General features: G+C 33.3%; 8 protein-coding genes across 8 annotated transcripts; 5 read left to right on the top strand and 3 right to left on the bottom strand.

Moving 5' to 3' along the window:
* Positions 1-66: 66 nt before the first annotated feature.
* LOC124492627 (uncharacterized) lies at positions 67-2,319 on the top strand. Its single transcript, XM_047055571.2, has 3 exons — positions 67-1,194; positions 1,254-1,556; positions 1,613-2,319. The coding sequence occupies exons 1-3, from the start codon at positions 1,026-1,028 to the stop codon at positions 2,044-2,046; spliced, it is 906 nt and encodes a 301-aa protein (XP_046911527.1). The 5' UTR covers positions 67-1,025; the 3' UTR covers positions 2,047-2,319.
* A 1,613-nt stretch (positions 2,320-3,932) lies between these two features.
* On the bottom strand, positions 3,933-4,505 carry LOC124499556 (uncharacterized). Its single transcript, XM_075728372.1, has one exon. It carries the CDS (start codon positions 4,502-4,504, stop codon positions 4,094-4,096), a length of 411 nt encoding a protein of 136 aa, XP_075584487.1. The 5' UTR covers position 4,505; the 3' UTR covers positions 3,933-4,093.
* A 1,472-nt stretch (positions 4,506-5,977) lies between these two features.
* LOC124496618 (85/88 kDa calcium-independent phospholipase A2-like) lies at positions 5,978-8,887 on the top strand. The gene is made up of 2 exons (XM_047060191.2): positions 5,978-8,406; positions 8,477-8,887. The coding sequence occupies exons 1-2, from the start codon at positions 5,978-5,980 to the stop codon at positions 8,844-8,846; spliced, it is 2,799 nt and encodes a 932-aa protein (XP_046916147.2). The 3' UTR covers positions 8,847-8,887.
* Positions 8,888-9,081: 194 nt separating this feature from the next.
* Positions 9,082-18,822, top strand: LOC124498956 (uncharacterized). The gene is made up of 5 exons (XM_047062789.2): positions 9,082-9,305; positions 9,377-14,730; positions 14,803-17,216; positions 17,273-17,747; positions 17,812-18,822. Exons 1-5 carry the CDS (start codon positions 9,281-9,283, stop codon positions 18,715-18,717), a joined length of 9,174 nt encoding a protein of 3,057 aa, XP_046918745.1. The 5' UTR covers positions 9,082-9,280; the 3' UTR covers positions 18,718-18,822.
* LOC124498961 (mpv17-like protein 2) lies at positions 18,710-19,686 on the bottom strand. Its single transcript, XM_047062794.2, has 3 exons — positions 19,336-19,686; positions 18,899-19,263; positions 18,710-18,834 (listed from the first exon to the last, which is right to left on the bottom strand). Exons 1-3 carry the CDS (start codon positions 19,538-19,540, stop codon positions 18,823-18,825), a joined length of 582 nt encoding a protein of 193 aa, XP_046918750.1. The 5' UTR covers positions 19,541-19,686; the 3' UTR covers positions 18,710-18,822.
* A 202-nt stretch (positions 19,687-19,888) lies between these two features.
* Positions 19,889-21,142, top strand: LOC124498959 (testis-specific serine/threonine-protein kinase 3). Its single transcript, XM_047062791.2, has one exon. It carries the CDS (start codon positions 19,896-19,898, stop codon positions 21,093-21,095), a length of 1,200 nt encoding a protein of 399 aa, XP_046918747.1. The 5' UTR covers positions 19,889-19,895; the 3' UTR covers positions 21,096-21,142.
* Positions 21,143-21,635: 493 nt separating this feature from the next.
* LOC124498958 (solute carrier family 35 member G1) lies at positions 21,636-23,810 on the bottom strand. The gene is made up of 2 exons (XM_047062790.2): positions 22,718-23,810; positions 21,636-22,665 (listed from the first exon to the last, which is right to left on the bottom strand). The coding sequence occupies exons 1-2, from the start codon at positions 23,029-23,031 to the stop codon at positions 21,780-21,782; spliced, it is 1,200 nt and encodes a 399-aa protein (XP_046918746.1). The 5' UTR covers positions 23,032-23,810; the 3' UTR covers positions 21,636-21,779.
* A 316-nt stretch (positions 23,811-24,126) lies between these two features.
* Positions 24,127-26,404, top strand: LOC124498960 (uncharacterized). Its single transcript, XM_047062792.2, has 2 exons — positions 24,127-24,319; positions 24,376-26,404. Exon 2 carries the CDS (start codon positions 24,514-24,516, stop codon positions 25,495-25,497), a length of 984 nt encoding a protein of 327 aa, XP_046918748.1. The 5' UTR covers positions 24,127-24,319; positions 24,376-24,513; the 3' UTR covers positions 25,498-26,404.
* The last annotated feature ends 48 nt before the right edge of the window (positions 26,405-26,452 follow it).

Below are 26,452 nucleotides of genomic sequence, written 5' to 3' on the forward strand. Positions count from 1 at the left end.
CCAATATCGCTTATTTTAATAATAAAGCTAAAACATCGGAAATATTCACCGGTCACAGGATTTTTCCAATAGGAATAATTAACCCAATTCCTTTTCAATTTTTAAGCTCAAATATATTCAGAAAATAGGTGTATATAACCCAGTCCTTCCCAACTTTTACTACTAACACTGGCCAAAAAAGTTTGGAAAACGCTGATATAGCCCATAGAACGGCAAATGAATTAGAGATGGCAATGTCAGTGTCAGACAATTGTTAAAAAAAGCTTCCAGTTCATATAAATGTATCTCCGTTTTTTGTATTCCTAAAATATTGTCAGAACTACTGTGTCCTTCAAACTTTAAAAGCTCATAAGCCAAAAAAAAAAATACAAAATAATACAAGCAAAATACCAAAATTCAGATTAGACCCTAGGGATGATTCCTCATTGCAATATATAAAATTGGTTGGATACTCACATCAGAATTGATTAACCTAAATTTTGTTTACTTGTTTACAATGTAAATTATTCAAACCTTTGAATCATTTAATTTTTGAAAAAAACGCTGATTGATTTTTGGAATTGAAATGAATTTCATCATGATTATCGGTGTATAATGTCTGAAATAAATTGTGTATTTGTATTTATAAACCTTGGTAGTTGTTATTCCTGGTCGATCCCCATGCACATATCATAGAGATCCATATATCAATTTTTTGAATCATTATGACGAAATTGTCTTCACTTCTACTTGATTACGTGTACCGGACGTGAAACAGTCTCAGTAGGCTAATTCAAAACTCGTGAATGTATGATAAGCTAAAAACCAGATCAAGGCCAAACAGCCTGACCAACCGATGAATTTTATGTAGCAGTCAGTAGTTGCCGGACTTCAAAATAAAAGCCGATGACAAAAACAAATTTGGTCAGCAGTGTAGATTGTTTTGACAAACTAATTCTAAACTGAATTCCTAGAACATATACCATGACTTTATTTCGATTTGACAAATATTTTATTTGAGATTTGAAAATTAAATAAAGACAACGATGCCATCTGAAATACCGAATTTCATCATTCGTGCAATGAATTTGTACGATAATGATGACGTTCTAGCATTGTGTCATGATGCCAACATATATTTGGGTGATCAAGTTAATGTGACTATAATGAAAATTGACCACAATTGTCTTCATGTCGCTGAAGACATTGATAGCGGTGAGTTTTATCTAATAAAATTGATTGAAATTCCCTTAAGCATTATTTGATAAGAACAGGCAAAGTCATCGGTGTTTGCAGTGGATTTAACATAAACTCTAAATGTGCTACATTTGGTGAATATTCTATTGCACCTCGATATCGACGGTTCGGCATTGGAAATTTATTATGGAGCCGTAGTATCGCGCATTGTTCCAATCGTAACTGTGCAATTCTGGCGTCACCGAAAAATGTTTTCAAATATCGAGAAAAGTCTGGTTTTGGTGTGATACCGTCTCGCAAATTAGTGCAATATTGTGGCTACCCTCAATTGTTTATGCTAAACAAATATCATGAAGATTGTGATTTCGAATGGATCAATGGTGAGATAAGGTAAATTTACTATTCTAGCCTATGTACTATAATAATTATCTCCTAGTTTACAATCTACCCGATGTGATTGCCTACGATGAACAAGTTTGTGGATTCAATCGTGCACAGTTTATTCAATATTCAAATGGAGAATCCAGTTCGGTTGGAATGATGGCTAGAGATATACACAGCGGTAAAGTCATGGGATATGGTATATTTCGTCGATCGAATCTATTCTCAACAATCATTCCACAGCCATTGTATGCAACTTCGATCGAAATAGCAGAAGCATTAATGTATAATGCTTTGCAAAAATTTGCCGGATTCGATAAAGTTGTTATGGAATGTTGGGATATCAATGTCGAAGCGACTACATTGGCTACACATAAACTTGGATTAGATCTGGTGAAAACTTTGAACATAATGTTCACCGAAAATGATATTGGAGCCAATTTCGGCAATATTATATGTAATAGTCCTTCTCCATTTTATCCATTCTAGGGTTTTTAGATTTTTCATGAATTATCTTTCGTTTAACGCTCAGCATTCAAAGTTATGGATTGGTTTTTATTAGCTATATGTAATTGTTAAGCATTTAAACGTTTCTTTGATGGGTTTACTTGCCAACCTCCGGCAATATATGGAATATATATGCCTAGTATAGTATTTCGATAATCCTGAATTTGATTTCATGTTTTTGTTTATTTTATTCCTAGTAAAAATGTCAATTATTTTGATCTTGGTGATCTATTAAAATATCAATTTTTTATTCAATTTTTCAATTTAATTCTTCGCCATGAAAAGTATACAAATATCTTTCGAAGGAATTTTCTATATTCATCTGAACAACAGCCATATTGCCAACCTGTACCAACAAAAGTAATGATTCAAGAATCACAGCTATCATCGTAATAAGCAATTGATGTGTGATATTGAGAAATGTGAACAATCGAAAATGAAATTGTTCAATCATTGATTCAATCCGTAACAAACAAAGCCAATTGAATGCACTCCAATTTATGGTTCGATGACGAAGACGCCATACTAATTGACGTAATTCTTGACTAGGCATTTGACCAAAATATATTATGGTTAACAATCTGATGGTCGATTGTGGCAAAAGGTAACTAATGATGCTATTGATTCTAAAATTATACAAGCTCATATTGATCATCATACTGGCAAGTATAATTGCTGTAAATGCATTGGCAATTAATGTCACAAATATAGGTTTCTCGATTAGAATTCGTGTCTGATTATAATGTCTTTGTAGTTCCAATAGTTGTTGGTGAATTCGATACAAGTGTTTTGTGGCTATAGAAATAGAAACAGAATGAGTAATTGAGTTTTATTTGTTTATCTTTAAAATGGAACCTACTCATGAAAGAGTAACGTTTTTTGATTTCATATATCTGACGGCGATAAATGATCATCATGTAAGCAAAGATACAGCATTGATAATGGCCAGAAAAAAAGAACAAATTCACAATAATATATTGAATAATCATTGATGTAATTGATAGCCTATTATCTTCGTCATGGCTGATTACGAAAGCGAAAATAGTGGTCATAAAAAGAGTTATCCAATAGCATATAATAATTATTATACCATGATGAGCATTGCGATCAACATTCAAGATGGCTACGTTGGCCAAATGCTTGATCAATCTACTACCCGCTAACCAATTGAAATATATTGAATTGAAGACATTGTCACTGAACAATAGAACCAAGGCTGAACTGAAAAGAAAAGCTGGCAAATATTGTATGGTCGTGCAATTATTATTAGTGATATTATCGCCAAATAAATTCTCGGTTGAAGCTCGTTCATTCATAATTTTTCTAGCGATAATCATAATTATTATTGATTCATAAATTAAATTAAGAATCAACCATTTCAGCTTGAATAAAAAATTTCTTGTAAATTCCCAATGAATATTTTTTTCTATATTTGTTGGGTCGATTAGGCCATTGAAAATACCCAAAAATCTTTGGTAATAATAAATATCGATATTTATCTGATGAAAAAAAATTATAAAATTACTTACCGAAAAAAATTAACAATCATAGCTAAAGATTTCGAATGAGTGATTTGACATTGATAAACCATGATGATTTTAATCCTTTTTTTCATTATCAGTTATTATATGGAACAGTAGATCTTTACTGTGGTTCAATCTTTCGCTTATTCAAAAATCAATATCAAAGGATAACACTGTACATTTATTATTTGTCATTTGTCAATGTGAATTAACCTTCACTTGGAAAATTTTCGAATGGAAAATAGATCAGCCATCCTCGAAATATGGATATGATTACAAATTGTAATAATATACCTGTATATTGATCACTCTGGTAATAAAAATCATGTGCTGAAATACATATCATTTATTATTCAATATAATTAGAATTTTTATTCATTTAATTAGCTCATATGATACAGTGTTAGTGGAATAATTAATAAAAGAAATGTGAATAAAAAAATTAATTTTTTCATTGTGGATTTCGATCAATTCTTTTTTTTGGATCAATTCTCATTACATTCCTTTCAACTACTGAAATAGAATGGGAGACTAGAAACATTTTCTTCAGATGTGAAATAATTCATTGGCTGCACGATGAAAAAATCCAACAATGAACAGAAGAAAAATATAAAATCGAAAAATTGTGATTCAGTTTGATTCTTAATTGCCGCTGATGTGGGTGATAAAAGACCATCATTATTAGAATTCGGAATTGTTTCTAATGATCCGATTGAATGTCGATTCTGGTTGGTTGTCATCGGTGATGGCGATAATGTAGATATCAATGAATCCGATTCAACATTACTTATTGATGATAATTGATGTTCATTTGTTTCAATGATGATTTCGTCAGTGGTAGTTGCCATTATCGTTGTTTCGGGTGTAAGAAATCCGTAAATATCTGGTATTTTGTCAAGATCTTCCATGTTGAGCATTTTTATGCTTATGAATGCCTTAAAATGAAATCTAATTCGTTTTCACTCAATGATATTCAATGTGGACAAAAAAGCATTGGTAGAAATAGTTAATAAAATAAAAATCGAGGAAATGATAATCGACGAATTGTGCGAATGAATGTGAATAGGACTTCGAAAAATATGCAGACACAGGAAACATGCTAAAAAGCGAAAGTTTCTCTCTTCTCTTTTTTCTTCCTTTCACTATTAATACTATGAGTTTTAAATGTAATTACCGAAAATATCTTTCAAAAGAGAGACTTGTTCCGATTTCCCTGTTTTCATGTTGTTTATTAAAAAGCACAATAGGACTGGTTTCTATATTTAAATGGATGATAATGATGATGATGATCGACCAATGTTTTCATTATAATGTCCAAGATTTAATAGCAATAGCCATAGATTGATAATTTATGGATTCATTCATTTTTCCATTTGAATATATGGGATGATGATGACAAAGCATCTATTTACGGGTCGGTCGATCGGTTTATTGTTGGTTCAATTTATCTTGCTGATGAAGAGATGATTGAGAGCTGTATATAATAATGATTAGCTTTGCTATTGTTGCTTGTTCCGCATAATTTAACATGTTCATATGTTGGAAATTTAGGAAATAGAAAATTGAAAACGACGAGCCCAGGTAATAAACAACAAAATATGAACTAGTTTTGCAACAATAATTCAGGTCAACAGGTTATATAACCATAAACACACACATGCACACACACAAGCGCGCACACATGGCAACATAACACAATGAACCGGGCACCGAACGGATGAAATTCAAAATCTCATACAAATGAAGCTTCGTTTTTGACAATGTTAAGATAAAGAAAAGAATGAAAAGAAAAGCAATTTTATTGGGAAAATCATTTTTTCTCTTTTCATTTGAAAGATTCAAGAGTTTTACTCTTTAAGTTCTACTTGGGGGTTGATCCTCAAAATTTTCTCTTTATCGTCGTCGAATACTAGTTTGACAACAAGGATTACGGTTATGATCAATGTCTTCTTTTCATTTTAACAAATTTTTATTTTCTTGTGAAAATTTTTGCCCACCATCACACAAATTATCATTTTCCAATATATTCTGTGTAGTTGTTGGAAACATCAATAGACGTCGAATAACAATAAAGATGATTAGTGTTGATGAATGGTTGGGATTTTTGATGCAATCCCAATAAAATGTCTTATTTTTCCATTAACTATTTTGTTAGCCAACAATAGTTTCAGATTGATATAATGAAAAAACATTCTAATAATATTACAAAATTTCAAATTATAATGAAATAATATTAATAATAATTGGGTAATACCAACAATGGATATTGGGTTCGGATTTATTTAAACCAAATTCAATAGATATTATTTTTGTTGACATTTTATTTGTTTCACTTTGTAAATATTAATAATTCCCATATAATCAAATAGATTATAGATGATAAACAAGATATGCCCAAAATATTAGACAAATTATGGCATAATATGAGTAAAGCTTTATTTATGAATGGTAATGGTCAACAAAGCCATCAACGTACAAGATCGTTTCAATTGTCGGACAAAATAATATTATTTAAAGAAAATTTTGAAATACTTGATATTGATGAACTTTTTGAGTTTAAAAAGTCGCGAGAACTACTAAAACAAGATAACAATGTAGCACTGTATTCCAATATTGTTAAATTGGATAAAAAAGAGACTGATAATGAGAAGCGAACCAATTCTATCTACTATGAGATTGTCTATTGCCGGGAGAAGTTATACTCATTTCTTGTCTATCATACAACGTCCAAAGTAATTGGCGAACAATATTATGAATATTTTCGTCAATCATTGAACAAGTTAAGTAAATCCATTTCGTTGATGAAACCTACAGCATTGGAGCAGCTAAAATCAATTATGGAATCATTGAAAATCAATCCTCGCTGGTCGAGCACTCATATAGCCGCTCGTCTTGGGCTGGAAGCACATTTCAAAGAATCACGTGATATAGTATCTACTGAAATCAATCTACAAATGAATGACGATCGAATGACACCATTACATTTGGCTATCAATCATCGATGGCCACAAATTGTACAGGATATTCTTGACCTGTTACCGGATCTTAATTTGAGAGATAGCAAACAATACTCTTTCCTACATTGTGCCGCATTATCAACACATGAAATTTTCACCAAAATTCTCTACAAACCTAATATGTTTGGCCGTATTTTGTGGAAAAATCATCAAGGATCGACGGCCTTGCATTTAGCTTGTTTTGCTCAAAACTATAATGTGGTATTTGAATTTTTAAAATTCGGTCTAACTGTCCGTATGCTGACATTACCGCCACCAAAACAAAGAATACAACGATCGATTGAAGATTTCCATCATTCATCTGCTTTAAGAAATAAATCTAAGAAAGACACAAGCAAAAAGAAGAAATCGCAATCACCACAGGTCTCACATATTGTGCAATTCACTGAGCAAGATTTAATGGATATTGATATGCAGGATATTGTAATGGCTGGAAGTCCATTACATTGGGCAAAACATCGAAGATTGGTGGAAAAATTGATTGCTTATAAATTCAAACTAAATACACCTAATATGAATGAAGACACTCCATTGCACGTGATGGTTAAACGTAACCGACTTCGATGTGTCATCACATTACTTTGCTCTGGTGCTCGTGTAAATGTACAAAATAAATTTGGCAACACACCCTTACATCATGCTGTCAAAATCGATGAGATAACATTGACTCAGACATTGGTCGTTTTCGATGCCGATATTGATATCCTAAACAAGGCAAAGGAATCTGCAAGACATCTAGCAGCCAAAGAATCACCATTTTCAGCGCAAATATTGTTTGTTTTATCTTCGTTGGGCGCAAAGAGATGTTCGAATGAGCAGAAAAATTGCAATGCTGGTTGTCGTGAAGGTGGTGATTTTGATGGAAAATGGAGTCCGGCACTAATCGAAGTAACCAAACAGTATGAAAGTCTATTTCAAAACATAAAAAATGAAAAACATTTCAATGAAGAAATGGTGAAAAAGGCAACAAAAGAACAGTCATCAGATCAAAATGTCAATCTTTTAGCGTTAGACGGTGGTGGAATAAAAGGATTGATTACAGTTCAACTGATGATTGAATTGCAAAAATATTTGAAGCGACCGTTAATTGATTATTTTCAATGGATTGCTGGAACAAGTACTGGATCTTTTATTGTCGTATTTCTGGTTACTGGGACACCATTGTCACAGATTCGTAATATTTACATGCAATTTAAAGACAAAGTATTTATCGGTGAGCGGCCTTACGATGCTGAACCATTAGAAAAATTGATCAAAGAAATTATTGGTTCAGAACTTCGAATGGAGGACCTTCGAACTAGTTTTCATAAAATGGTTATGATACCGGCAGGATTAATTGACCGGAAACCAATGAAATTACATTTGTTTAGAAGTTATGAATCCCACTATGAGCTTTTAAAGATACCAGATTTCGATAGAGGTTTTAGTCGACAACCAAGTCGTGATCAATTGGTATGGCAAGCTTGTCGAGCATCAGGATCGGCACCAACCTATTTCAAAACATTTGGACCATTTATTGATGGCGGACTGATTGCCTGTAATCCTACATTAGATGCTATGACTGAAATTGAATTTCGTAATATAGCTTTGAGAGAAGTGGGCCGAGAATCGGAATGCCAAAATCTTCGCTTTGTATTGTCATTGGGCACTGGTCAACAACAAACCGAAGAATCTAAAGCGATCGATATCGGTGCTTATTCCTTACGGCTAACCGAGATAAACAATCAAATTAAATACATTTATCAAATGGCTTCGTTACTTTTAAATGAAATCTGCAACACGGATAACCATATTGTTAATAGGTAATAAATCATTTCGAATTTTGTTTTTGAAACTTACATTAGAATTTTTAATCACACTTTATTTTCATAGAGCTGAAGCATTTTGTTCGGCCACAAATATTCTCTATTTTCGTATCAATCCAATGTTCGATAAATTGATCGAATTAGATGAAACATTAGATTTCAAGATTGTCAATGCACTTTGGGAAACAAAACGTTTCATGTATTTGAAACGGGATGAACTTTGTCGTATCGCAAATTATTTAAATAAATTCACATGTTTTAATGAATCATCATCGTTTTCATTGTCGCCTCCATCAACAACGGAACAAACAATCAAAATAACAACCAAAACAAAGGAAAATAATATGAATCAAAAGTTGAAAGAATCAATCAATCTAACAAAAACAACAGAAATAGAAACACATGAAAAACTTTCCAGAAATAAAAATAAACAATAAATCTAAAATTTGCCTATGATAATAATTAAATTATATATATGTAATCTTTTGATTATCATTCATTATAAAAATATGCCATATAAATTTTATCGATGAGCTACAATTTTGATAAATATGAAAAACCAGAAAAATAAACTTGGGACGGACGCACGACCAAAAATGTGCAATTATATTTCGAACAATGCAACTTTGATATCATAAGATAATGATGAACAAAATCTAAACTATGCAAACAAACTAAAACTTGATCCATATATTTAATATGAGCAATATTTTTGTTGATTTTTCGATTCAAAATGTTTAATATGAATTTTTTTTCTTATCAAAACAACTATTTATTGAAATGATTGACAGATTTTGCTATTTATGATATCTGGCTCTCGGAAATATTAATTAATCAATAATTTATTATGTGATGATCATCCAAATGTAATATGGATAGAATTTGGTATTCATTTGGTGAGTTTCTTATGGAATAATTTAAAATTTTTTTTTTTTAAATCATAATATTTATTCTTATTCATTCAAAGTTATTTTATTTGTGTATCATCAATCAAGTATTCAGCAAATAAATTCAAAAGAATTTTTCGCAAAAAATTGTGCCGAATTATGGCTACAATATGGCATACGTCATTCAGGAAATTATACACTTCTATTAGATGATTCAACAGAATCATTAAATAATGGCATTCAAGTCGAATGTGATATGTCATCAGCATTGACCGTCGATCCTCAAATAGATGGTAATCATCTTGGTGAAAGTGAACAGGTTTTTGAAGTGAAGACCATAATCCATCATGATTCAGAAGAGCCTCGATTAGTTCAAGGATATGAATCTCCCGGATCTTTTGAGCGTAATATTATATACAATCAAGGCCACTCGAACTCAAATTTTTCATCAACACCAAAAGATGCTAATCGATTATTCATGCGACAGATCGAAAAGATTGTTAATTCAGCATTCAGCTGTCAGCAATACATACGTTGGGATTGTAAAGGTTCAGTGTTCAGTTTTTGGTTTCAACATTATCATAGTTGGTGGTTGGATCGTAACGGCCTAACCCGTACTTATTGGGGCGGTGCTGAACCAGATTCCAATAGTTGTGGTTGTTTTCCTTATTGTCATCCTACTGTAAAAAATTCCACTTGTAATTGTGATGCAAACATGAAAACAGATTGGCTTGAAGATTCAGGATTGTTGTTGAGTAAAGATCGTTTACCTGTAACACAACTTAGATTCGGTGACACTGGAGAATCGTATGAAGTTGGTCGTTACACATTAGGACCATTAATTTGTCGATCATATGGACACCTCAATGTGTCATTAGGTCATTTTAAAGCTCCCGTAACGATTACATCACCGGGATATCCTATTCGTTATCCACCTGCTTTTCGTCGTTATGAATGGATTATCACCGTTGATGAAGGCCAATGGATCGAGATGGTTTTTCCTGAATACGATATCATTCATTATGGTGCCTATGTGAGCGTACCTGGCTGTCGTTATGCAATCGAAGTTGATATTTTTCAAAAACCAAAAACTAACGATGAGAATACTGAAACATTCATATATTCTGGACAAGAATGGCATCTAGTAAATTCGATTCGACGGGAAAAATCCTCACAGCCTTATTATGTCACTGATGGTTCGGAAACATTATTCCGATTGCGATTTATAACCTGCAATCAAAAACGATCATTAATCAATGATCACAAAGGATTTAAAGTCGAGTTTCGTTTTTGCAAATGTTCAACTTGTAATATTGGAACCGAATCTTTTACAAATTGTACTGTCGAACCTGATCACTGTCTCTATATCTATTCTCAAGGTTATCCATTTCCACATTATCTTTATGGAAAGAAAATTGATCACGAAACACGAGTTCATCGATGGCAGATAGCCACTCAACCTGATCATATGTTGCAGATTGAATTCAATGATTTTGATGTTATTTCAACACCTGGTCAACATTATTGCGATACTGATTTGGTGACAATATATGGCGAAAAAAATATGAAAAGAAAAACTAATTATTGTAACATTAATCGTTTTAATATTGGAAAATTACATTCAAAGTCAAATTATATGGAAATAATTTTAAGAACATCGTTGAGAAAAGTAGGTAATAGCAGAGGTATACATGCTACAGTTCGATCCATACATCAACATCTTTTTAAAACAAGTCGTTTTGTGAAAAATGCAGCCGAAGGCCGACCCACTGATCAAAGTTCTACACGTTCTCCTCGAGAATCATCGCTAGCTGTAGACAATAATTTTGAACAAAGAGAAGCGGCTAAATGTTCATCAACAAATTATGAACGTGAGCCTTGGTGGCGAGTCAATTTACAAAAACGACATAGAATTCATGGTGTGAAAATCTATAGTTATCTGGGAAAACACGAAACTCCATTAATGCAGTCAAACATCATGCTTGAACCCAATTCAGACATTTCACCATATTGTGATCGTGAATGGCCTGTTGGTAATTATGCTTTGCCGATGCCTGATTCCGGATGCCCGGCATCCAAAATTGGCTACTCAAAATGGTTGACTGGTATGCGTTTTCATGCGGTACAATATGATAAACCATATGATGATAAGATTCGTTATTGGTCCGAGAATATAATGCTCAAAGGTGGTGCCACGTCAACTGGAATCGAGCAACATTTTTGCGTACATGCAGCTAATAATCGAAAAGCACCAGAAAATTCAAACGAAACATGTACATGGCAACCAGGAAAATACTGTATTCTACAATATGGTCTTTCATGTCCAGATGGTTTTCAAATCGGATCCATCACCTGGTTCGATAAGAGCTTGAATAAGAGCAATTCAGATTTATTCAATTTTATCAATGGAACGGTGCCTAAAGGTGATTATACAACACACAATACAACGCTATATTTTTGTTGTCGAGAAGATGGCGATCCAACAAAGCCGATAAATCTTCCTAAAACTAGACCATTCTATCTATTTCAATATGGACGAATTTGTCAAGAAGTTGCCGACATGAGCGAAATGGAACATTTTTTCCATTATGAAGAAGAAGTCGTTCTTTACGGTGCTTTACCTGATCTGGTTTTTGCTTCCGGACAAAAATTGAAATTCCAGGACCCACATCCACGTATTGAGGTCACATTGTTTGATCGTGGTCTCACCCTTCATTATTGTTACTATGATATTGCCGATAAATTGAAAGGATTCCAAGTGCTCGTCGATACAACACCGGATACATTCGGTTATGGGCGATGGTATGATGGCGAAAGTGGCTTAACTAGACCAGTGAACAAACCATTTTTATCAGCAGTCGAATGCGCTTCATATGGTACGACGGAAGAAGAATTTGTCCAAATTACATTGAATTGTACGCAACCGATTGAAGGACAATATGTCATCATATTTATGAAAGATAGACAAGATGCTCTACAACTTTGTGAAGTGGTCGTATTCGGTGAAGAATCATGTGGTCGACCATTAGGCATGGCTACAGAAGAAATACTCGATTCGGCCATAACGGCATCGACTTTTGATTCCAGTAAAGGTCTTGTATATCATCCATACAATGTTCGTTTAAATAGTTTTGCAGCTTGGTGTACGACCAATACCGATCAGGAGAAACACATACAAATCGATTTACGGCTACAAAATTCCAATATTGTTTTCGATTCAAAATTACCAATGGGTGATGAATCCAATTGGAATCAGGTCAACTATGTAACCATTGTGGGGGTGGCAATGCAAGGAATGCCACATGGATTCAAAAGCTATTTTGTGACACATTTTCAACTTTTATTTTCAAATGATTCTTTGCATTGGACCTATGAAGAAGAACCGATTGGCAGACAAAAAATATACAAATGTGTCCAATGCGAAGCTCAACACGTTGATCCTAATGAAGTTGTCATGTATAATCTGCTTAAACCGGTCGTAGCTCGCTTCATACGTATCAAAATCTTAGCGTTTCGTGGTGGACCTTGTATGCGTCTTGAATTGATCGGATGTCGTGGAGATAAGAAAAATTTCTGCTCAAGAACATTGACTGCTTCCACACCTGGTGTCATTTCATCACCAAATTATCCTTTTTATTATGCTCAATACAAGTCCTGTGTTTGGCACATTAAACCTAACAAACCGGATCGTCATATTGAATTGGACTTTATCGTTTTAGATTTGGCTCCTGCTGAGAAAAGTGGAGGTAAATGTCATGATGGCTTATACATAAATCATTCGCCTCAACAATCACTCATTACCATTGAAGCCCCATCGACAGTTGCATCAGGTATTCATCGTCCTGCACACTCATTTCTTCATCGGAATTTTCCTAAAAAAATTATTTCCAATGGTGCCGTTACATTGACATTGAATACCTGTTTCCGTTTTTCAATGACTCGTTTTCAAGGATTTCTGGTTCGATTTCGTGAAGCTGATTGTCCAGGGTGTGGAATTGGTGATCCACGTTGTTCTCGTTTGCATAATTGTACTTCACTTTGTGGCCGTATACTTTCGATCAATTATCCATTGAATTATCTAAATAACCATCGATGTCGATGGTTGATTCGAGCACCTGCAGGTCATTATTTTAATATAACCATTGAAGATTTTGATGTTGCCGGATCCCAAGCATATACGACAAAATCATCAACTAATCGACCGCTCAAACATTGTTTATTTGATCATTTATCATTCATCGATCCATCAACTGGAATGGTTATCGGAAGATATTGTAACACAAACAAACCATCCAAATTCATCTTCTCCAATTGGAACGAATTGTTGATCGAATTCAGTTCAGATTCGTCAAGCACTGGTCGTGGATTCAAGTTGAAATACAAAGCCGAACGATATCATTTACTTCCAGAAGCTATACCATTGTTGATACCACCGATGTATTCCTGTCCAAATGGTTGGCTTTATTTTCGAGGTTATTGTTTCGCATCATTTGTTGAAGAAGAATCACTTCAGTGGTACGAAGCCGAAGAAAAATGTGCACAAAAAGCTAAAGGACGTGATGGTCATTTAGTATCTATCACTGATTATCTTGAAATGAATGTCGTTCACTATTGGATTGTTGAACAATGGAAACTGACACCACATCAAAGCATTTATATTGGATTAATCGACACGAATCGTGAAGGTTTCTATAATTGGTCCGATGGCAATCCTATGAGCTATACTGATTGGTATAGAAATAATTTCTGGCCAGTAGATTCAGCTACAACATTCTATTCACAACAACAGCATCAGCAACAGAAAAATTGGTCCAATACAAATGAATATGGTCCTTATTCAAAATCACCTATGATCAGTTGGAATGGTGATCTGAATAATTTTTTCAATCAATATTCTCAACCAGACGGCGGAGCCTATGAAGATTGTACCGTAATTAATTTTCATTCGATATATTCAACATTAAATTGGCATGATGTACCATGTTCTTTGGGCAAAAAAGTTATGCCCACAGTGAAATTGGTCAATTATAATCTAACCACAATTGCCTCAACAATTAATCTTGTCACCAATAACAGTTCAATGAATTCTATCATTGCTACTCGTAATCGAAATATGATTCTCAACCACAATGATGGCCTAATCCGAAGTTATATATGCAAAATGGACTCAAATTCATCGTTGCATCAACATAGCCCTCGACGAACATTATTCACTAGGAGGTTAAGTGAAGACAAGAAGAAGATCAGGGCAAAAGTCGATACGAATCGCTATTTTGTTTGTAACAATTATGAGGTAATATCAAATCTATTTCGATGTGATGGTACTGCTAATTGTCGTGATGGGAGCGATGAAACTGAAGGCTGTTCAATTAGCGATGAATGCCTGGAATCACAATTTCAATGTGCCAATAGTCACTGCATTGCCATTGGAAAGGTAAGTATTGTTGCCAATTATTATTGTTTTGAAAGTTAATTTTCAAAAAAAATTTTTCACAAATTTGCTTAGTATTGTGATTTTGTCGACGATTGTGGTGATGGATCCGATGAGATATTCTGTGTTCGACGTCAATGCAAAAAAAATTCCGAATTCAAATGCAACAATGATCAATGTATACCCAATTATAAAAGATGTAATTTGTTTCATGATTGTCGCGATCAAAGTGATGAAGATAATTGCAGTGGGAAATGCAATCTAAACACTACATTTCAATGTTATTATGGTAATTGTATTCCATTGTATGCATTATGCGATCGTCACCGCGATTGTCCTGGAAAATTTTTCGAAGATGAACACGAGACTGTATGTTCATTGCTAAACCAAAATGACCAACAGCAAAGTCCATTTTTGTTTGATGCCCCTTCGTCATCATCGAATGATTATCAAGATAAACCATACCGATGGCGGCGTGGTTCAACTAACCATCCGAGAAAACGGAATAGACGTAATAAAACTGAATCGCCATTGTTTTGTGGTCAAAGAAAAGACACTCGTTTAGAAACTTGTCAGGATTTGCTCGAATATCAAGGCATCATGCAAGATGGCAATTATGAATTAAAACCAATTACTGAAAATAAATTAACATTAAGAGTTTATTGCCGCTTCTTGAACTCGACACACGCTACGACAATTATTAATCACGACACTGAGGATCGATTATATGTCCGTTCATCATTCGATGCTCCAGGTTCGTACGTACGAACCATCACATATGAAGGCAGTTTTGACCTTATTGTTGCCGTTATCAATGCATCAGCTTCTTGTCGACAATTTTTAAGTTACGAATGTTCTGGATCAAGGTTCAATTTCAATTCACCAAAACCGAATTCTTGGTGGGTTTCTAGACTTGGTCTTAAAGAATATTCATGGGGAACGGATCGTCTAAATTCTTGTGCTTGTTATCCTAATTGTATTTCTAATCTTCACTGCAATTGTGATGCTGGATTGATGTTCAACTGGACAAGAGATTATGGCTATATTGAAGATAGAGCGCGCCTTCCGATTCGTCAGGTGGCCTTCGGCGAAGTCTATCATATCGGCCAACTAGGATACGTACAAGTTGGTCCAGTCGAATGTATAGGAAAAAGTATTGAATGGAAATTGTCAAGTTTGAAAAAAATTCATTCCGATTGTCAAGTGAAATCATCGAATCTTTTTGAATGTAACTCTGGACAGATAATCGAATCAAAACACATATGCATCTACGAATTCGATCAGCTACAATATCAGATAGGCTGTCGCGATGTATCTCATTTACGAAATTGTTCAACATTTCAATGTCCACCAGATTATGTAAAATGTCCCGATTCTTATTGCATACCATACCGTTATATTTGCAATGGTAAATGGGATTGTGTAGGAGGATCGGATGAAATTGGCTGTGCTAGATACACCTGTCCTGGTCATTACAAATGTGCCAATGAAAGTTCCTGCGTTTGGCTTCATCAGCTTTGCGATGGCTTTCGCCACTGTCCACTTGGTGATGATGAATGGTTTTGCGATCTTAATTGTCCCCGTAATTGTATTTGCAACGGTCATTATGTTGATTGTCGATACTCAAACATAACGATGGAAATACTGGCCAATATCTCGAAGGAAACCCGTAAATTGGATCTAAGCGGCAATCATTTGGGACCAGATATGTCATTCATTGATTTCTCACGCTATATTTATCTTGGCGAATTGATCTTGCAGAGTAATCAGCTGGAAATAATTCGATCACGTAAATTTATACAGCTAACTAATCTGTATAAACTAGATCTTCGATTCAACCGAATCAGAGTGATTGAAGCGGCTGCTTTTGCTGGATTGCAACAGATTACCACGCTAATGTTGGAACATAACCATGAACTTCAAGAAATACATTCTGGTGCTTTTGTAGGGCTAGTTTCTTTACGAAGATTGAATATTTCAAATACAAAAATGAAGACTATTGTCAAGAATTCTTTTCTTCAGATGAGTTCATTACAACATTTAACATTGGTTGACAATGAAATCGATACGATAGAAAAAGGTGCTTTTAATGATCTAATTTCCTTAATGTCACTGGATTTTCGTGGCAATCCAGTTACGAATTTTTCTAAAGACATGTTTGTCATGTTAAAATCATTGCGAAGTTTAGCAAGTGATAGTTTCAAATTTTGCTGTATGGTTTCTGGTATTGTACCATTTAGCCGATGTTATCCACCACAAGATGAGATATCCGATTGTGAAGATTTATTATCGAAAACTGTTCAACGATTGATTCTGTGGATATTGGGATTCAGTGCTTTGATTGGTAATCTTTTCGTAATTATTTGGCGTTTCAAGACATTGAATAAGACCAATCGTGTCAGTTCGACACTTATTTTGTCGCTTGGATTTGCAGATTTTCTTATGGGAACCTATCTGATACTGATTGCTTCTGTTGATGAATATTACCGGTAAAATTATTAATGATATGTAATATTTTTTCATTTATTTTTTTTTCTTTCCATAGTGGTCGATATATTGAAAATTCAGATTATTGGAAAAATTCCATATGGTGTAAACTTGCTGGTTTTTTGTCAACCTTATCATTACAAACTTCTGTAGTGACATTAGTATTGATTGCTATCGATCGTCTCATATCCATTTCTTTTACGTTTTCAAATTACCGTTTCACCGTCGAATCCACTTATAAATTGTTGACATTCACATGGATCACAATGTTTGTCCTGTCTATTGTACCATTGTTACCTATAGATTATTTTCAAGGACGATTCTATTCAAGATCGGGCGTATGTCTTGCATTTCATATTACCATAACAAAATGGCCTGGTTGGGAATATTCGGTTGCTGTATTTTTGGTATTCAATTTAACGGCTTTTTTATTCATCTTATGTTGTTACCTATACATGTATAAAACAATTGCCATCACCGTTAAAAAACGCCGACAAATGATACAGACAACAAAACAAATTCGTGAAAGCAAAGTATGTACAACAGTATTGATTTTTATTTAATATTGATTTAATAAATTCAAAAAAAAAAATTCAGATTGGACTACAAATGGCTTTAATTGTCAGCACAAATTTTCTTTGTTGGTTTCCGGTTATCATGATGGGATTTTTAGCGTTAGGTGGCATCCACATCCCTGGTGCTGCTTATTCTTGGATAGCGGTACTCGTGCTGCCGCTTAATTCGGCCACTAATCCTGCAATCTACACATTGTTACAGCTGATACCAAACTTTCGGTCACAAACACAACATAAACGCATAATCGATAATCGTTTGGCTTCGATGAGGTCAATTCGTATGAACGGTTCAAATGGAGGAAGTTTCCGTAGAGTTGTTAATCAATCGAACGGACAACAAGATTCTAGTTTTATAGTATCACACGTATCATCCTCCTTACAATTGATACAACAGCCTAGTCAACCTCCAGTGAAATTATTGATGCAACCACCACCTGGATATCAAAATCTCAACGAATTTCTTCGCACCAAAGAACCATTAACAGCCAGAGATTTATACGAAATATGTTTGTCTTTGAGCATAATTTTAAAGGATTTTCATCAAATGGGTTATGCATTGGGTACGATAAATTGCGAGAATATTTTTGTTACAATTCGACCGATCCGTTATATTGCAAACTATATCCAAAATGGCGATGAATATGAAATAAATAACGAAACAATAACGAAGATGGATGGTGAATATCGTTTACAAGCTTATATACCGCCATTTGATTCATATCAGGTACCACGTGCCGCGATCAGTGATACGACTTCCGATAATAACCATATATCATTGAAAGAACCGGACGATTTCGCTATGGATATGGAAGAATTTGGAAAAGTGATCAAAAGAATGTTACAAATATATCATTCTCGAACATTGAGGTCATCGGAAAGTTCATTTCAAAATATATCATCAATGACACCAAAAAAATGCAAATCATAAAGTTTAATCATTTTTTATTTATAAATTTTAATAACATCTAATTAAATAATGATATAAACGTTCAACAATAAAGATTTCAAAACCTTCAATTGGTTGAAAAGAAAATCATTTCTCGAACTAAAATAATAAATTATGTCAAATCAAAAAACTGAAAAAATAACCATATATCAATTTAACATACCCTATGGAAAATATAAGAAAGAAAAGCATCGTAACCAATGGATATGGTGGCAACGTAAAGATATCGATATGCAGCAGGTACAAATGCAAAATTTATCCATTGTATCGGAATGAACACTAGCCATTCAGCTGTACAAATTAAACCGAGATTTTGACGTATCCGCTGCAATGTTGTATCGAATTTTTGCTCATTAATCTGGCCAAATATGAGAAAAACGGATGATACAAGTAAAGGGCCCATAGCTGATTCGGCTATCAGTTTTTTACCGACAGAACTTTTGACATGTGGAGGAAATTTACGATCTAAATACGAATACCACCAATGACCGAATAGGCTGAAATATATTCCTGCAACCATCATGTTTCCTGGTGATTAATTCGAATACATGTTTACAAATAGTGAATAATAAAATAAAATATCAATGCATATAACAATACTTGTTCTGGTAAGATTCCATTCAAACGGCCGATCACTGGGGTTTGCATCTTGTTGTTTTTGATGATGAGACCAATAATGTTCAAGATTCTGTTGCAAAACATCTCCAATCGAAATTGAAATAACGCCGGTAACGGTGTTGGTAATTATTAGATATGGTCGTGAATATAATTTATTTACCAGCCGTTTGGCAAAAAGATGAGCCATTTAAACGCAGATAAACAAATTTTAATAAATTTATTTATGAATAGTCTTATAAGCGCATTCTGAAATTTTAGTTTCGAAGATTAAATGGCTTGCAAGAATTTATAAATGTTTCCTTTATATCCATTTGGATTTGTTTATAATTTGCATTCAGCTATATTATATTATAGTTATTACTGTTGTTCAACAACAACGCGTTATTACCATTACGCCATCTAGAATCCCATTTTTGGAACATTTTTTTCGAAATTTTACGAATAAATTATTCCAAGTTCATATAATGAAATTATTTTAACAATTCAGAATAATATGGCTATAAATTTTCAAACCTGCTATACTTTTATTATTCATCTTGATCATGTCCGATGATAGTATCAATAAACGATCTTCAGGCAATAAACCATTCAGAGAATTTTCAAGATCAAATGTCCGAAAATCATCAAAAACTTCGTTAACCGAAATTCGTTTCAACAATCTTTCGAGACAAATACGAGCAAATACGAGAAAACAATCACAATCACTGCTTAAACAATATGCTGAAATCCGGGAAGATGAGAGACATATTTCACAACAAAGTGGGAAATTCTTATCATTGTCCGATGATTCGTTCAAGACAGCCAAAACTAGCAACAATCCTAAACAAGTAATCGAAATCGATTCGAAAACACAAGCAGTACTTGATCGTAAAAATTATAGATTGCTGGAGAAACTAAGCCAAGGTTCATTTGGTGAAGTGTACAAAGGTGAATTTAAAATTGATCATCGTTTAGTGGCCATCAAAATTTTGGACATAAGTAAGATGTCGATGAAATTTAAAGAACGTTATGTTGCACGAGAACTGAAAGCATTGATTGAATGTCGTCATCTTAACGTAGTGCAAATTTATGATATAATCCGTTCGAATAATCGTTTGTACATTTTTATGGAATATTGTAGTAATGGAACATTGACCATGTTTATAAAAAAATTCGGTGCCTGTTCAGAATCATTAGCACGAATATGGTTCCGACAACTAGTCGATGCTCTCCTTTATATTCATACCGAATTAAAAATGGCCCATCGTGACATTAAATTCGACAACGTTCTACTTGATGAAAAATTCAATGTCAAATTGACAGATTTCGGCTTCGCCAAAGAATTGGCATGGAATGATAACAAACAGCAGTTAGAGTTAACGGCCACTATATGCGGCACCGAACCATTCATGTGTCCACAATTGGTTCAACGGAGACCATATAATCCTATGAAAGCTGATGTCTGGGCAATGGGAGTTTTGTTATTTGGTCTTCTCAATGGCCGATTTCCTTTTAATTGGGCGGACCCAAGTTTGATGTTGAAAGAGCAAACAAATTATCCTAAATTTATTCGATCGGTATCAAAAAATACAATTTCTGAAGAAGCCAACGATTTAATTGCGAAAATTCTAGATCCAGATGAACAAACACGAATTACGGTGTTGGAAATTTCCAAACATCTATGGCTAAAATCGATATCGAATGATGATTCTAGAACGCTCAAAACATTAATCAGCAAGATGAATCCAATAACAAAAAGTTGAATAAAAGCTTCTTGATTTTTTCTTTGTTAAAATAAAAAAAAACCTAATCATGTGATGACGAATTAGCTATTAATCATTTCTGAACGATTCTACAAAAATAGAGAGTTTTTGTCAGGTAAAATAAAATCTGAACAATTGATCTGATGAGAAAAAGCGAGAGATTAAGATATAATTCAATTGAATGTATTGAAAAACACATCTGATTCTCAAAATTTCAAATGGATTCAATTGTATAAGAATATTGAAAAAACAATGAAAAACAAAAGACAGGGGTATGATTCGGTTTAATTTATCAGTGAATGATTCATCATTGGATGGCTACAAGACTTGTTTTGTGAATGATCAATTCTGTAGAATCGGTGATCACCATCATGGATGATATTGTTGAATAATCTTTTCGGCTATGACCATTTGCATTTAAACATGTTAATATTGAATCCATGTTTTTTTTGGTTAGATGCATATTATACATTATACAACATAAGATTTTCTAATCGAAAAAACAACAACAAATAAATAAGCTCAAGTTCGATAATTGGATTTGATTAAGAGCGCTTTTTAGCAAATTTTTTATTTTTCAATCAAATAATATTGATAGTCAAATTTAAAACATATCTATATAGTAAAGATAATAAATTGTCCCATAAAAATATTTTTCTGTACAATTTTAATTAATTCACATTATTATGCTTGATATCGTCCGCTCATCAATAATTTTTCCCTTTCGCTTTCGTTTCCATGATTTCTAGTGCCACAACAGCAACAAATATTTGACCACAAACGACCTAATATTTCACTTTGGTTATCTACCGATCTAATAATGGCTAGCATAATAACGGACAGAATGACAAAAATGGATCCAAGGATTGAAGTCCAATGGACGATAATATCTAATAGTACTGTATCCCATACGAAGGCTAATACGATTGTCATTGTACGTGATACAGAAACAATGCCAGCCGATTCGTACTTGAATGCCAATGTCATGAACAATTGATCACCAATGCCACAAAAACCTATAGCCAAAAGCCAAGCCCAGCTTCGTAGATCTTGTGGCCAAATGAATTGGCCCATAAATGATAGTGTAGTAAATGCGGAAACAATTGTGACAACAGAAAACCAAAGGACTACAATATGAACGGGAGTTTGTTTCAATTTACGTAACATGGTCATGGCGAAAGCAGTGGAGATAGCTGCAACGATAGCCAAAAGAATACCCTGATAGTTGACTTTTTCCAGAATGTTTGGATCAAAATATTGCAAGATAAATTTCGGCTTCGATACAAATATGACGCCAATCAAAGCAATAAAACCAATCAATATATGGCAACATGTCATTGGTTCACCTAATATGAAATAGGCAAGGACAAAAACCAAAACGGGAGCTGAGAATTGAATGGTAGATGCATCAGCTAATGGAATCAAACGATAAGACATGTAAATGGTAATTGCTGCAATCGCTCCAAAGATAGCCCGAAGTGCACAGTCCAAACGATGACCAGGTAGACCAAAAATTGGCAATCGAAAATACAATGTTGTCGATAGATAAAATATGAATTGAAAAACAGATCTAAAACAAGCTTTTGTTAGCTCATAATAAAATGAAATGATAAACGAAATACCTGATACCAAGGATCTCCAATGCATGATATTCCGTGAGAATTTTGACGATCAATGATGCCAATGAAAAACAAACGACCGATAACATTGACATAATTAATCCGAACAGGGGAATCTTACGATTCAATTTATCAGTAAATGGCTCATCATTGCCCATAGATTGACCAATTGGTTTGTGATTCATTTTATCAATAGAACTGATGGAGGCCATAAGTTCGTCTGATTGATGATGGCTTTGAATGAATTGTGGTATGTTGAATGAATTTTGACGATTATAAGCCTTATAATTTCTAGTCCGTTTAGGTTGATCCATCATCGCGATTGGTCGATTATTAAAAAGAACGCTGCAAAAGTTATTTTAATGAACTTTGATGAATGAATAATCTGAATCTAGTATCTACAGCCTCTCTCACAGACAGTCTTGTATTGTCATCTTTTTCTTTAAAGATTTCTAACAAAAAAAAAATTCACCATGAACATTCTAACAGCGAATGATACAGTGATAAGTTAACGGAAAAAAATCGAACCATGTTATCATCGAATTGATGACATTATCATCAAGAGTAATCAGAAAAAAGTTACAAGTTGTCATGCTTGCCAACATCAATCTTGAACAAATGTAATAGAAAAAAATACATAAATTACTAACAAGTAAAAATCCATTGACTCAAAGCACAAGCATTGTATTTATGGAGTCGAATTTGATTGAAAAAAAATTTTTGTATTTAAACTTTGAATGATCAAAACCAAGATGTTATCAATGAATATCACGGCAAATCGATGATGGCCATAAATTTTCATTTTCATCATTAAATAGTTGACGATATAAAATAATCATGAAAGATATTCGATTTATAATCGACGATAATTAATTTTCTCAGTATGTAAGCGAAGCATTTTTTAATGCCATATGTCACATTTGGTTGATATTTTACAATTTTCAATTGTTGCAAAAGTTGGGAAATTTAGTTAATGTTTAAACTCTGGTTTGTTGTCACTACAATCGACTTACATTAATTGGATAAGATATGAGAAAAAATTTGGACAAATGTAAACTTTCTTTCGTTATGTTGGCCACGATTTACAAGTGATTTCTGATTAAGACAAGATATAATTTTTTATCGATTCATCACCATATATAATGATTATGATCATTTTAACTAATTGTTGAATGTCAAGTTATGTAAAATGTTGCCATCTGTTGTTAGAATTTATTTATTAGGAGACTTTTAAATTTTTATTTATATGTATTATATGAACGGCTAATAATATTGCAACATCACAAACGAACAGAAAGCAATTTTTTTAGTTGGTAGTAGCATTAGTCGAAGATGACTATCAGGGTGTGTGTACATAAAATATAGTAGCATATTGATCAGAGAAACGTAATGTTGTTGTTCATTTTCTACAACGAACATCGCGATGACGGCCATTTCTTTGCAACTCAATCATTTAAAGTCTCACATTGATTTTTTTTTGTGCTCGCGAGCCTCGCCTCATTACATTTATTTTTGAGTCGTATAACTTTTCATAATTCTTTCAGTTAAAAATTTGTCGAATTATCTGGAGAATATCCTAAAATTTTATATTTTAACAAACTGAAGGTATTTTCAGAAAATAATTTGTTACAATTTATTATACACATTCTTTTTTTATTCAGGTCTCTTGCAAGTTGTCTCTGAGCTGAAATCGCGTTTGTATTTTATCATCATTATCGATCAATAATTTTGTCGCTTCCATTTCATCTCCTGCCCTGTGATATCACTTGATAGAATTCCATTGAAGACGCGAAACAAAAATGGCGTGCGTAACCCTTAAACGTCCTTTGGAATGGATAGATCCATCTATGTCGCCCGAATCTGGTTCTTCATCACCAACTCACATGATCATTTCAAATTCACCTCCACATCATGGTTTACGTTCACCAAAACGATTATGTTTACAATCGTTAAGTCAATCACCATCGACCTCAGCGATAACATCATCGTCATATTCTAATACATTTAATACGTTCATGCCTCATCAAACATGCCATTTTTCATCATCATCAACATCACCATTTGCAAACAATTTTTCAACTGCAAATGCCAATCAACAACCAAATTCTGGTAACAATTACAATTTCAAACGGATAATTTCTTCTGATCTTGCTGATCAAATTCGCGAGGAAGTTCTTCGTTTACGATTAGTTCGGCGAAAAATAGCCAAAGTATCGGCAATAGGAAATAAATTGCAAGAATCGTCACTGTCAGGATCTTCATTACAGCAACAAGATACAAAAGCCATTCGCAATAATGTCGCAACCGATAAACAACATCAACAACACTCATCGTCATCGTCGGCAAACACATCTACTTCTTCAACTCATCATGCAGCATATAGCTTATACGCCAGTTTAATCGATGCAGCCAATCATCATAATGAACAGGAACAGCATGATGTACAGATTGCTAAATATAAAGATGGAAATTTGTCTTCCACCACCCACAACAGCGACAATAATCCTGATGATGATGATGATGGAAATGAAAACAGAAAAAAATCGTCCAGTGCTTCAAAATCTTTGGCTAGCATCAATAATAATGAACCATTATTCACATTCAACCACGTTGTTTTGATTGTAGAAAGAATCTTACGTGAAAAAGAGGAATCGATACGCCGTGAATATGATGCCATATTATCACAACGTTTGGCTGATCAATATGATCAATTTGTTAAATTTTCTTATGATCAAATCCAACGACGCTTTGATTCACAATCATTGCCTAGCTATTTGTCATAGGATTTGAATTATAATTTTCTTTCGAAATGTACATTTATACAGAAATTATTACCTACACATAGACAAACATAGAGAGATTTTATCATTGGAGAATGAAAATACTTCCATAATTCTCTCTGATCACACACATACACACACATACAAATCTAAATTACAATAACAATAACAAACCGATAATAATTTTTTTTTTTTTTTGTTTCGTTGCTATATCAAGTTTTCAATCTATCGCTATCATAAATTTGAACGGATAAAAGATTGAAATTCCGTGTTCACATATATACAAATAAATAAATATACAAACACATCTACATCCGCAAATATCCATATTTGATTTTTTTTTTTTGCTCAGTACACTGATTATTCATCTTTTTTTTCTTTTAACACAAATTCATATACGCACTAATCGTTGATTTACCCTTTCCAAAAATTGGGAATTTTTTTTTTTTTGATTTAGTAAATAGGCTCCTAGAAAAAATGGATGATTAAGATGTATGTATGTCTATTTGCATGCCGCAATACGGCTCAAACAAGCATTCATTTCATCTGAATTTAACCAATGCGATTCGTTAATTTTAATTGATTAAATTACGAGATGAACATGACATTATCGATCTCTCTCTCTATATATCTGTTTTCTTTTTCAATATCCTCACATATATAATCATCAATAGGCTATTTTTTTTCTTTTCTTTTCTAATTTTCAAATCAATTAGTGTAGCTTTAAACGAATTTTCATACAGGATTTAACAACAAAAACATTTGAATTTGGCAACAAATCTAAACAATTCTACTTGGATGGAAATATCTAATGGTCCATTATTTTTTTTCCATTTTAATTTTCATTTTTCTGTATACAAGTTTTGTTCATTTAATAAATATTGAATTTGAAATAAAATCATTTCTTTGCATTTTCGTTTTTTTTTCGAACTTTATGAAAAATATATTATGCCTGAGA

This window comes from Dermatophagoides farinae, chromosome 2 (genome assembly GCF_024713945.1).
Source record: "Dermatophagoides farinae isolate YC_2012a chromosome 2, ASM2471394v1, whole genome shotgun sequence".
NCBI lineage: Eukaryota > Metazoa > Arthropoda > Arachnida > Sarcoptiformes > Pyroglyphidae > Dermatophagoides > Dermatophagoides farinae.